Source organism: Sphaerodactylus townsendi, linkage group LG09 (genome assembly GCF_021028975.2).
Source record: "Sphaerodactylus townsendi isolate TG3544 linkage group LG09, MPM_Stown_v2.3, whole genome shotgun sequence".
Classification (NCBI taxonomy): Eukaryota; Metazoa; Chordata; class Lepidosauria; order Squamata; family Sphaerodactylidae; genus Sphaerodactylus; species Sphaerodactylus townsendi.
The window spans coordinates 96,630,840-96,643,573 of record NC_059433.1 but is presented as its reverse complement, the minus strand read 5'-3'; the positions used below and the strand labels follow the sequence as shown (position 1 = coordinate 96,643,573).

General features: G+C 40.8%; 1 protein-coding gene across 4 annotated transcripts in view; it reads left to right on the top strand.

Annotated features, from left to right (window-relative positions):
* The window catches only part of HNF4G (hepatocyte nuclear factor 4 gamma), an 88,789-nt gene that overhangs the window by 68,436 nt on the left and 7,619 nt on the right, over positions 1-12,734 (top strand). For all 4 annotated transcript variants that reach the window (XM_048508388.1, XM_048508390.1, XM_048508389.1 and 1 more), the window contains exons 3-7: positions 331-425; positions 6,839-6,945; positions 8,975-9,130; positions 11,462-11,549; positions 12,167-12,319. In XM_048508388.1, the coding sequence (XP_048364345.1) occupies positions 331-425; positions 6,839-6,945; positions 8,975-9,130; positions 11,462-11,549; positions 12,167-12,319 (599 nt within the window). The remainder of the gene's footprint in view (positions 1-330; positions 426-6,838; positions 6,946-8,974; positions 9,131-11,461; positions 11,550-12,166; positions 12,320-12,734) is intronic.

Below are 12,734 nucleotides of genomic sequence, written 5' to 3'. Positions count from 1 at the left end.
GTTTTTAAATTTCTGATCTGGCAGGATAGGATAAAGCTATAAAAGAGTCATCCTAAACATTCATTAAATCAGGAGAAAAAATTATATGCTCTGCGTTTGTAAAATGATGAATAACCTAATGGGATTCTACTTGCCCATCACAAGGAATTATTTCTTTAAGAAGAATGGCAAAGAAAAATGTTTCAAGACTGATTAAAGAAAAAATAGCAGCGAAGGGCGATAGCTGAAGACATTGTTTTGACAGTGCCCATTAATTGTTTCAGTCGAGCTAATCAGGATCCCCCTGTATTTTTGCGCTCTAATATATTTACCCTCGATTCTGTCCGACAGATTTAGCCGGCAATGTATTGTTGATAAGGACAAGAGAAATCAATGCAGATACTGTCGTTTAAAAAAGTGTTTCCATGCTGGGATGAAGAAGGAAGGTAACTTTTTTTAAAAATAAAACCTCTCATTCAGAGAAAAACACTTTATATCAATTAGCACGAAATAAAATCTATAAGCGAATAACTACTGCATATATATCTCTAGTGCCTATGAAGAAAAATGACTTTTGCAACAGTAGAAATTTATCTCTAATGAGAAGTTGGTCTGTTATGTAGTTTTTGTAAGATTAATGCTAAGATTTGAAAAAAATGATGCCTTCTGCTGGTATTATTGTGTGCCTTTTTGTTTGGAATAGGTTGAGTAAAAATGAGTAACTTCAAGGCAGTGAACAACCAATATGAGCAAGATCCAAGTTCATAGACCAGCATAGGTATGAGATGTTCATGCATGAAACAATCTCTCATGGGTTTTTCCCCTGTAAAATGGGAATATTAATAAGTTGCCCCTGGGTTTTTGCAGGATCAAAGACTCACCACTTTGTGTAAATAAATTAAAGTGTAAACAAATTAAAACTATGGATTTTATAACACTGAAGCATATCTAGGGTAAATCACATGCAGGGTTGGCTATCCGCAGCTGATATGGACTGTTTTGTTTTGGCACTCAATGGTTGCCATTAAATAATACCAAAGTCCAAAATTATTTGTGATGTGGTGTGAGATTGATCATAATGAAATCAACTGTTCTTACTATCAAAGGGAAACACAGAGTCCCTGGTATATGTTTGATTCAGCAATTTTTTAGCATAAATTAAGATATCTCAAAAACAAAACATTTTTCCAGAATCCCAACTGAAATCTCGCCAGGTGCTTGGTTGTCAGATAAATGAGGTAGTAATGTCCAGCCTAGTAATAGACTGGGGAAGAAAATTCTCAAGGTTGATCTTCTTTTGAAGGACTCTAAATAGAAACATTGTCAACTGAACTCTGGTCTATCAATACTCAATTACATCTAGTTCTATTTGCTCTCTCTACGTGGGAATGAGTGGGTGAGGAACTGCTTCATACTTACTTCCTCAAATATGACTTTGCTTTGTATGGCAAACAGTGCATTCTTACCGTAGTTATACAGTATTTTGTTTGAAGGTACATTTTTATCCATTATTTGTCATGAATTTGAAATGTCCACCTGGATCCACTATACTTGTCACATTTCCAGCCTATATGCCAATATTGCACCAAGTACAGGACATTTCCTAGTACAGAAGATGCTCTAATTAGTTTAAGTAAGTGGATTGGAACACTCATTCCTCCTTGTGAATTCTCCTAATCTTTTAACTATCTTGTCTAGCATAAGCTAAGTTTAAGTCATAGTCATATGATTTACAGCCCTATCCAAAGACGGGGGAAGGGAGAAAGCACTTGAGGAAGTTGTGTGGCCTTGCAGTGGCACATTTGCCCTCCCTGGGGAACTTGCCCCAGCAGAGGAGGCAGATGCACTGGTGGCCACCTGCCCCTCATGCCCACTGTGGCAATACCTGGGAAGACCAGGCCTTGGCAGTGCTGTGCTGCTCTCCCAAATGGATGCCAGTGTGTGTGTGTGGTGGGGGGGGGGAAGGCCAGGGAATTCTCAGGAGTGTCCAACTCAGGAGTTTGACCAGTAGTACAGCACCCCAGCCCTTGGACTTACGCCAGCCTTTGGGTGGCACAAGTAAGCCCTATAAGTTTTTCCAGTGGTGGGGTTTGGGGCTTTTTTTGGTTCCCTGTGTCTCTGGAAAGTCCTCCTGGATGGGGTGGATCATTACTGCATTGGTGTCACATCCCGCCACCTCCAGCTTTGGACGGGGCTGTTAGACACCTGAAAGTTTCTTCTAAACTGATACAGGAGCCACACCATACTAAATAACTTCTCCTACTGGATAATTTTGAGAACTGGGTGAAACAGTCACATCACCTTTAAGAGCTGACTCATTCCCTCTTGTAGCTAAAAGCAATTGAGTCTTCTGTTGCAAAATGCTTCATTGGAGGAAAGTGTGGTCATATGTAATTAGAGATGCTTGCAGCCATCAGAATTCTACTGCCAGCTGATGAGGAATAGTGGGGAATTGGTTTTTGATCCCCTGCTCTGTTCACAGAAAAGTATTTTTTTGGATGGGATCAGAAACCAACTGTCAGCTAATCAGCTGGAAGTCAGATTCTTCTGATCTCTTATCCTGTTAATTCTGCTGGCTCTAAGACTTGCTTGGATACATCAAATTTGGGAAATGTGATCAGCCCAGCTAATTTCCTTTCTCTTTCTCCTCGACTCAAGCTGTCAACTGCGCTTTAGAGAAAAGAAGAGAAAGAAGATCTTTCTCCTCTCTCTTTTGGAATGGGGACACTCAGATTAGATGAGGGAAGGGAGAGGGGAGGATAATTTCTTTCTCCTACGCAGAAGCTAGAAGTCTCACTGCTATTCCCACCCACCTTAGAGGGAATGAAGAGGAAATGAGCTTTTTCTTCTCTCTTTTGCTACTTCACTGTGTAGCTGAGGGGAAGGTGGTGGATCAGAATCAAAATTTCAGTTGATCCTAGGGTTCCTAGGGCCATGCCTGGCAATCAGTGGGAGCTTTGGAAGGAGGACATGGGGATCACATCATTGTCTGTACCATTATTTCCACAAAAACCTGGAAGTCGGGTAGCTCTAGGAACTCGGGAAATTGTTGTTTTACCCGGAAGTGACTTCACGCAAACACAGTGCTAACGTTTTTTACATTTGTCTTCTGCCACTTCTTGGAGTGGCAGTGAAGAATGAAAGCTGCCAGCAGGAGGCTCTAGCTGATCTTCTGAGGATAAGCTTCTGATCAACAAGCAGATGTAAACTTATTTGGCAGCTGTTTGAATTGCTCTATACAATTCAAACGTGTCCCTGATTGTTTCACAGTCTGATCATGAGTAATTTTCAGTCTGGGTAAATTCAACTGCTGAACAGGCCTGCTTAGAAATTTGTGACACTCCTAAATATAATATTATAAGAAGGCAGGAGTGTCAGATCCAGAGGAACCTGTTAATTTTGACATTTTTCTTAAAGAATATGATGTGTATATGTACCTTTATCAAGACAGAAGGAAAGTCCCAATTTTTCTGTTCTATCAGGTTGTGACAGGCCATATTAAATATAATTTACTGCTATCTCCTTTCAGTTTTTACAATTTTGGCACCCCATCATGTGTACTAGAAACATCCATGATGTTTTCAATATATGCAGTCACCATTTTGTGTGAAAAAGGTAACATGTGTATTTTACAATTTCAGCATGCTCAAAGGCAGTCATGTGAACCGAAGGTGGAAAATACTTGTGTTCTGTGTTCATGCAAAAGACTAAATACCCATATTGAGAATATCATACACATCATGCTTTCGCGATATGCATGGTAGTTATACCATAATTGTAACAGCTGAAACGAAATCACTTGGTGATTTATTTGGCAGCCATACAACTATCAAACTTGAATTTGAAGCTTTACTTGAGGGCAGCCCAACCTTATGGGTGTGTGTGTGTGAATGGGCTGTTGGAGCTGCATCGATGTGTTTGCCCACGCCATCAGCATAAATGGCACTTATGTTGGTTGGAAGGGCAACTGGGAGGTGGGCAGACACTGTGGACTTTGCTGGTGCCCATCCCAGAAAAGAGCCCAGCCCCTAGAACTGCATCAGCATCCAGGGGGCATTCCTATGGGTGAAACCAACTTTAGTTGGCTTCCACTGGGCTTTAGAGCTGGGAATGCCCCTGGTGTTCCTTTCAGATAGCATAAATCATGTTTGGGCTATGGAGGACTTTCAGGCATCTGGGGAGTTTCTTGTGTTTGCTTCCTCCCTGTGCTGCCTGGGAGCCCTCTAGAGGCATCACAGCAGTGGTAGTGTACCCAGCCACCTGAGCGCTGTGGACTGGGCTGTGACTATCTTGGGGTAACCTTGACATTTTGGTAACATAAGCATAACCTCGATGTCGCAATCCCATTTATGTTTATAAAAGTCTTAATATATCCAAGGCAGCCTTTCATAAAGGTTTGCTTATACATTTTCTCTCCCCTTTGTGCCATGACAGCTTCATCACATATTCAGATTCATGCTTCATTTGAAACATTGTCAGATTTTTTTAAAAATAGCTAGGGATGAACTGGAAACAATTTATAATAGGGTTTTTGGGGGACGCGGGGAGGATGAGTTTCCTATGGATGCCACGTCAGCCCAGTGTATCTGTCCTCTGACCTCATATTCTTTGTGTTTCCCGTTCTATCAACTCCAAGCTAAAGAATGCCATTTCACCATGTTTTCAGCATAGTCTCCTCACATCTTAAAAACAACTGAAACTGACAAAGTTCAGTAAACTTTGAACATGAATTTTATGCAGGTAACACATTTCTTTAAGGAAATTTGTCATATTAAATTTTAAAAAGGATTCTTATGCTTTAGATGCAGTCACACAATTTATGCTAGACGATCAAAGCAGTTAGGCGCTTATCCCTGTAGTATAATTTTATATTTAAAGTATAACTAAACTGTGTTGTTTAGCTGCTAGGTTACGGAATAAATAGATGGCATTGCTCCAGTTAAAGAGACTGGAGCATCATTCTTGATTCACGTCTACATGACCATTTATCATTTAGTGTTTATCACTGTACGACATTTCTTATTATGACCTTAATAAAAGGCCCATCAGTGAATGTCCTTGACTAAGAATCTAGTGCGCCTTCACTATAAAGTGTGTTCATTCTTCATATAAACTGCGGAACACTATACAGTACACAGAACACATTTTTATTGAAGCATTGGAGCTACCTCTCAACTTCTCTGATGCAGATTGCTTCCCTAAAAATAACAAACGGATCATTGGAAATACAACGGCTCCTCTTATAAAAGGTTATCAGGTTCAGTGTGGAGTAAAGAAAAATGTTGATCGGAACTGTGCTTTTGCTCCTTCATATGACCTTGGCATAAAATAGTTCAGGAAGTCTGATAGAAACCTTTATCGTTTTCATTTTTGTATTAAAACACACCTTATTGCTCTTGTGTTCCACTATACCATTCTTTTACACTACTATTTCTCTTCTATACTCTATCTGCTCATTGATCTACAAAATGTCATTTCTACGTTCTTAAAGTTATCAGGCAACAGTTGCTTTTTAAGAGAGTTGAAAGTGATTTGAGAGAGATTTCAAAGCTGATGGTTCATATGGATTATGCGGTTTGTCATGTGTGATGAGATACATTTTGGAAACAATACCATGATAGTGTAGATGCCACAGGTAGCAATCACCCTGCCACAGCTTTCAGATTTCTAAAAACAAACCTATTAGATTGTATCCTTCGAACCACAAATCCAGGGTGGATCTTCCTTGCTTTCCTTTCCCCCCAGCAGGCACCTATGATCACAAAAAAAGAAGATGCCAGGCATCTGGAGATCCTCATAGGGACAATACACTATGCTATGATTGTTGTAAGGTGGGCAAGTTGAGCAGAACCATTCCATCTGTCAGATGCTTCCTTCTTACTGCAGTCCCCTGTGCTGTGGTTCATTTGGTCAACAAGGAACCTCAACATCACCTTTTAGGGAATCCTAGACATTAGTTCCTGCTTGGGGGAAGAAATGGCAGAGGAGACTTATCTCTATGAGCACAGAGGATCCAAGCTATTGTGGAAACACATTACAGTGCAAAATTGGCATCATTTATCAGTCAGAAGGAGCTATGAAAACAGAGTCTGCTTCATTTACATTGCTGGCATAACCCAAATGAGGACACAAGACAACTCTATGGGTTCAACTAACTTATTTATTGAAATAGATGATCATTGTTTATTAAAATATGTCAACCTGTTCAAGGGAGGGCTGCACAAGGAAGCATACATACAATGGCTGCCTTTTATGGGTGGATCCATCCTGGCTACAAATTGGCTAGTGCTTCTGCCTGCCTTATTTATACTCATCCACACGTGCATTATGTGCCAAATCATAAACTGTCAGGAACATGGAGAACGGAAACTGTGTGGCTTTGATGCCCTCTGTGGTGAGTGCTGGCATTACAGCAACGAGTAATTAGAATTCAGCCCAGAGATGACCTTTTCACCCAAAGTATAGCATGAGGAAAAACTCACAGTAGTATTTACCCTTGTTGGAATTTATTCTAGGGACATTTATTCTTACAAGTTTACTTCCTTGGAAAGAGCCCATTTCTATCCTTCTCTTCCTCCAGGGAGCGCAAGGGAGTGTTTGTGGTTGGCCCTTCCTCTATTTTATTCTCGCAGTAATCTTGTGATGTAGGCTGTGAGCCAAAAGTCACCCAGTGAGCTTCCTGACTGTATGGATTTGAACTCAGACTGCACATCTTAATTTGGCAAACTGGCTTCCAGCTGTCTAAATGTACATCATGGCCAGCTGTGATCTGCGCAATCTACTGTTCATATGTCTTCTTAATCACTTTTTAACAACCTAATTTAAATGCTAATTAAATTACAAAGTTCTTCTTTTCCAGCTGTGCAAAATGAACGGGACAGAATAAGTACAAGAAGGAGCACATCTGACAGCAATAACAGTCCTTCTATTAACACGTTGTCCCAGGCTGAAGTGCTTTCTCGTCAGGTACAGCATAAAGGCCTAATAGGCTAACTTGACCTTTTGAATACTTTCTGTGTTGATTACATATAAATGAACCTCCTTTTCAGTTTGCAATACTAAAATAAGAAAGGAAGTTTTGTTCAAGAAAACAATTCTTTTTCAGTGGCTTTGACAATAATGCTTTATGCACTTTCATAACACTTAATTCTTGATTTGGAAAAGCCCATTACTCCTATCAGATCATGTTTCATAAGGCTCCTTTAAGTTTTTAGATTTCTTCATTTCAGAATATCCTTCCCATACCTTGCCTAACCATTCCTCTTTCCCTTCTGGTATTTGTTGACCCCTTACCTTTGGATGCCACATTCCTTCTGTTCTCTTTCTATAGTCCCCCGGCTTCACTTGTGCAGCAAGATAAGTGATCGTTGGGGTAAGAAAAGTCTCTATGATTGCCTAAGTGCATCAGGGCTCTGTTGATTCTGTAGCTGATTTTATAACTGTAGGCATGGTGGCATTTGCTATTATTTTCAAAGAACATTCAAAGATGGGGAAGTGGACTGTGTCGCTGCAACACACCCTCTGCCCTCAAGTGCCCTGAGGCAGTGCTGAAGGGAGCGGAAACTGCATCTGGGGCATGAACTGCCTGCGTGCCCCTTCCCGCTCCTCCTGTTCCCGCCCCGCCCACGCCCCCGACATGTGACTGCAATGGCAGCACCCGGGGTGAGCCACACCAGATGTTCCATTGCAGCTACGCCTCTGCCCTGAGGCGATTGAAGTGGGCTTCTTGCTCAGAATTCCAGGCGCCATCTAGAAAACACAAGAGTGTTGCTTGTTTAAAACCACCTTTTCTGGTCAAGAAAGAAAAATTAGGCACAGGGAGCTTTTTAAAGAGAAAAAGATGAACTAGATTAAATTTATTTAAAATTATAATAAAGATGCTTAGCGAAGTAAATATAATAAATAAAAGCAGGTAAAACACTATTTACAACTGAGATGTTGGTAGCTTTTGAAACTATTTTAGGTCACTTCAGCTGTTCAGACTTTTGTAAGAATTCACAAATTGTTGTTATTTCATTTATTTCAAAGAGATGATTTTCTTTCTTAATACTTTAAAAATATCAGTCAGATTTTACAGGCTTGAATACAGACTGTGAATACCACTGACCAATAAGCCATTGTACTTACCTTCCTTCAGGGTATTCCCTAGAAATGTAATGGTAACCAGAGTGTTTTCAGTGTTATACTGCTATATTGGGGTCTCAGAATAGACCACCCTGTCTGCCTGATTTGTCTCCTCATAAAGAGGAAGCTTTTTCATTCAGAGATGAGAGCGGTTTACTCCACAACTGCTTCTCAGCTTTCCCTGCCTCAGGATCCCCTCAGTTTTCCCAGCTCTGAACGAAAATCTGCTGAGATTAACTTCTTGTTGCAGGAACTTTTGTTCTGGTTATACTTATACTTTAAAAAAATCTAATAAATAATAATAATACTTTCCTGCCTCTTTCTTTCTTCTTCCCTGCTCCTGCTGTCTCAGGGGAGGGAAAGGAGCTATGTCTGTGTGAAAAAATGGGTCAAAAATTCTGGAATTGAAAGAAGAAGAGTTTGGATTTGTATCCCACCCTTCTCTTCTGTAAGGAGATTCAAAGTGGCTTACAAGCTCTTTTCCCTTCCTTTCCCCACAACATACACCTTGTGAGGTAGGTGGGGCTGAGAGAGTTCCAAAGAACTGTGACTAGCCCAAGGTCACCCAGCAGAAATGTAGGAGTGCAGAAACACATCTGGTTCACCAGATAAGCCTCTGCCATTCAGGTGGCAGAGTGGGAATCAAGTCTGGTTCTCCAGATTAGAATCCACTTGCTCTTAACCACTACACCACACTTCAAACACCAGAGAATATAATCCTGAACTGGTAAAGATACACCTCAAAACTGAGGATAGTGGAACCAGTTCCCCTGTTACTATCTGGATACTAAATTAATAATTTCTTTAACTGCACAGAACTAGTTGTAATAATTGGAGGTCTTAATCTTGTTTTTTTTCCCATGATGAGCAGATCCCTGTTTCGAGCCCAGGTGCTGGTACTGATATCAATGTTAAGAAAATTGCCAGTGTTAGTGATGTCTGTGAATCAATGAAACAACAACTCTTGGTTCTGGTAGAATGGGCAAAATATATTCCAGCTTTCTGCGAGTTACGACTGGATGATCAGGTATGACCGAATGAATTGGGAAGTTTTAATTATGTTGGTATGGGGGCTATATAGCTTCTGCTGTGTGATTTTTTATTTTAGTTTTTCTTTAAAAGAAGTCTACACTGTTAAACCAAAACCAGGACCTACAAGCTCAGGGTATGGGGAAACTATCTAGATATGAGCCTGCCCTTCTTATTTCATTTTAAGATGGTCATCTATATTTTTTTACAGTAATGTTTTTATATGTAATTTATACCATACATATAGTACTATTTCTCCATGTATAATATATATTGCAAGCATTTATAATATTGTTCATTTATAGCCCAACTTTCTTGCTGAAACTAAAGGCAGGTTATAGTAGCATATCTCCAATAGCAGGAGATATCCAGTAGACTAGGATCACAAACATTACGAAAAATGCAAATAAAATTAGCCATGGGAAACAATGCAAAAAATAGAAAAATGAAAGTAGAAAAAGTGTACTAAGAGTGTAATGATGCAGACAAAAATAGTGGATAGACTACAATCAAGTTCCCTTTACTAGAGGGAGGAGGGGACGGTATCAAATAATAAATAAATAAATAAAATGCCCTCATGAGCAATTATTTAGCAATAGAAATTCCATCTGCATCAAGCACGTCAGCTGACCTCTTACCTCTCCTGGACTGACCTGGCCACAGTGATCCATGTGACGGTCACCTCCAGGTTAGACTATTGCAACTTGCTCTATGCGGGCCCTCCCTTGCAGTTTATCTGGAAGTTGAAGTTGGTCCAGAATGCAGCAGCGTGACTTCTTACGAGTAGTTCATCTCGAGATCACATCTTGCCCGTGCTGCGCCGCCTGCACTGGCTTCTGCTAGAATTCCGAATCGTCTTCAAAGTGTTGGTTTTAACCTTTAAGGCACTCCACGGCCTGGGGCCTTCATATCTTAAGGATCGTCTATCCCCATATGTCCCTGTTCGACCTCTGCATTCAGCGGAAGCCAATTTACTGGTGGTCACGGGCCTCTCTGTGATACAGCTGGCTTCTACCTGGGCCAGGGCATTTAGTGCCCTGGCTCCAACCTGGTGAAACCCTCTCCCCCCAGCCATCCAAGGGACCTAGAATAGTTCCGCAGGGCTTGCAAGACAGAGTTGTTCCACCGGGCCTTTGGGGAGGTTTGCCATTGAAAGTGCTGTCCCCTGGGCCCCATATTCCACCTTGGGGTCTTGTCCATATTAAGCTGACCGCTCAATGAGTTTGTCATTGCTTATGTTATCATCTGATTTTAAGATGGAGGTTGATGGTTTTATTGGTTGTACACCACCCAGAGCCCTTTGGGGATGGGGTGGTATATTCAATCTGATATATAAATGATTTTTTTAAAAAATTAATTGTTTATGAACTGACAGAAGTAAGAGAGCTTTCCTGGCATCATCAAACAGGCTATTCCACAAGATGGGAGCCACAACAGTGTATGCATATGCTCAAGCAGTCATAATCCTACTCATTTGCAGTAAGGCATCTTGGGAAACTGGATCACTGATGGTCCTGAAGATATGATGGTCAAACACCAAGAAGTCCTTTGTAGGCGATAACCAGTATCTTGAATTTGACCTGGAAAATAATAGTAAAACAGTAGAGTGATAGCAACTGAGTTGTAGCATTCAAACTAAGTGGAGTTTCCAAGCTGATTTCAAGGCAGACCAATGTAGTGTACATTACAATAATCTAACCTTGAGATTACTGTGGCATGGATCCACATGGCTGGATTGGCCAGTTGGACGGTAGGGAGCCATCTTCTAGGATGTGTGAGAGAAACTTGGTAGTGTTGGGTTCAGCACAAGGCAGAGTAAGATAAAGTTCCAGAATATCACTCAACTGAGTCAGGAAGCCAGAAAAGGAAGAAATTTGGGGAAGATTTAAAGCAAAGAGGAACTATAAACCAACCCCCTGCAAAGAAACGTCGATCTAGAAAGAATCTCATTTTCCTGAGGCACAGTCATGGTTCTCCATAAGGGAAATGCCAATACCTGTGAAGTCAACGAGGTCAGAAGAATTATATTATTACCATATGCAAAAAGCAGAACTCAGGAAAAGAATGCTCCTTTTCATGAGGACTTAAAGTGACACACACTCACAAATTGGGAAGTGTGCACGAAAAACAAAGGGACAATAGAGTGAACCTAAAGCAAAAGAAAAAGTTCCCATTGTATCTTGAAAGCTGAAAGCCCTGCCTTCAGAATAACGGACTAATTGAGCTGTAGTTTGAAATAGTAGCAAGAGTTAGTCTAGATGATTTATCTGCATCCACTTGCATTTTTTCGATTTTACCATAGTTTATTATATGCCCACTCTGTTTGAAGGTTGCTCTGCTGAGAGCACATGCTGGAGAACACCTGTTGCTGGGAGCAGCAAAGCGCTCTATGGCTTACAAGGACATTATTCTTTTAGGTAAGGATATTTGATTTTGCCTTAGAAAATGCATGATGCTCTGGCCATCTTCTAATTAATCATAAGACAGCACTGTATTAGTCACTGGAAGCAGCAGAGAAGCAAGCATGTACATACCAGGTCTGGTTTCTGTGTGTGAGATGGGGAAAAAAAATGTGAGTATAGTGCCCTGAATTTCTGTCATGGCAATGGAATTGTTCAATAGGCCTGGGACTGTGATCTCTCCTCCAAATATTGGGTCAAGTATGTTTCTGGCATATGCTCAGAAATGCAAAAGAAATACAAAAAAAAAAGAGGGGGAGGGGGATATTTTCTTGTCTTCTGTAATCCACCCTATTTGAAGTCCCAGAATAGCTGTGCACATTTTATTACAACATACCTTGAAAGATTTGTTTTCATTAAAATGAAGAGCTCACCCTTGCACAAATGTATACATTGAAGAAATGTGTGCAACGGCATGCTCATACAGGAGGGGAACTGTGCATTGGCACATTATACTTGGCAAGAAACACTGGTGTGCATTCCGGACATATTCCTCTGCAGAAGTGAGCTGTAGAGGTTGTTAAATTTGGAGACTACTATTGTTAATGATACTGCTTTCATTTTTATTTCTTAAGGCAACAATTTTGTCATCCATCGCAACAGTTCTGAAGTAGAGATTAGCCGAGTAGCAAACCGGATTTTGGATGAGATCATACAACCGTTTCAAGAAATTCAGATTGATGACAATGAATATGCTTGTCTAAAAGCCATCCTCTTCTTTGATCCAGGTGTGTTTCAGATTTTTTTCTCCCCAACTTTTAATTTATAGTACAATCAGAAAGCCCTTAGTCTTTATACTGCTCTGATACTGACAGTCATGGAAAGAATGTATCAAGCTTCGGCAAGAAGGAGATTGGAAGCTGAACTTTCCTCCAGTCCTAAGGTGTACCTGGCTGGATAATGGGACTAGTTAACCTCCATTGTGTCACCCTAAGGCAGCGATTCTCAATCTGGGGGTCAGGACCCCTTTGGGGGTCGAACAACCCTTTCACGGGGGTCGCCTAAGACTCTCTGCATCAGTGTTCTCCATCTGTAAAATGGATAAATGTTAGGGTTGGGGGTCACCACAACATGAGGAACTGTATTAAAGGGTCATGGCAGCAGGAAGGTTGAGAACCACTGCCCTAAAGTGATTTCATCAGC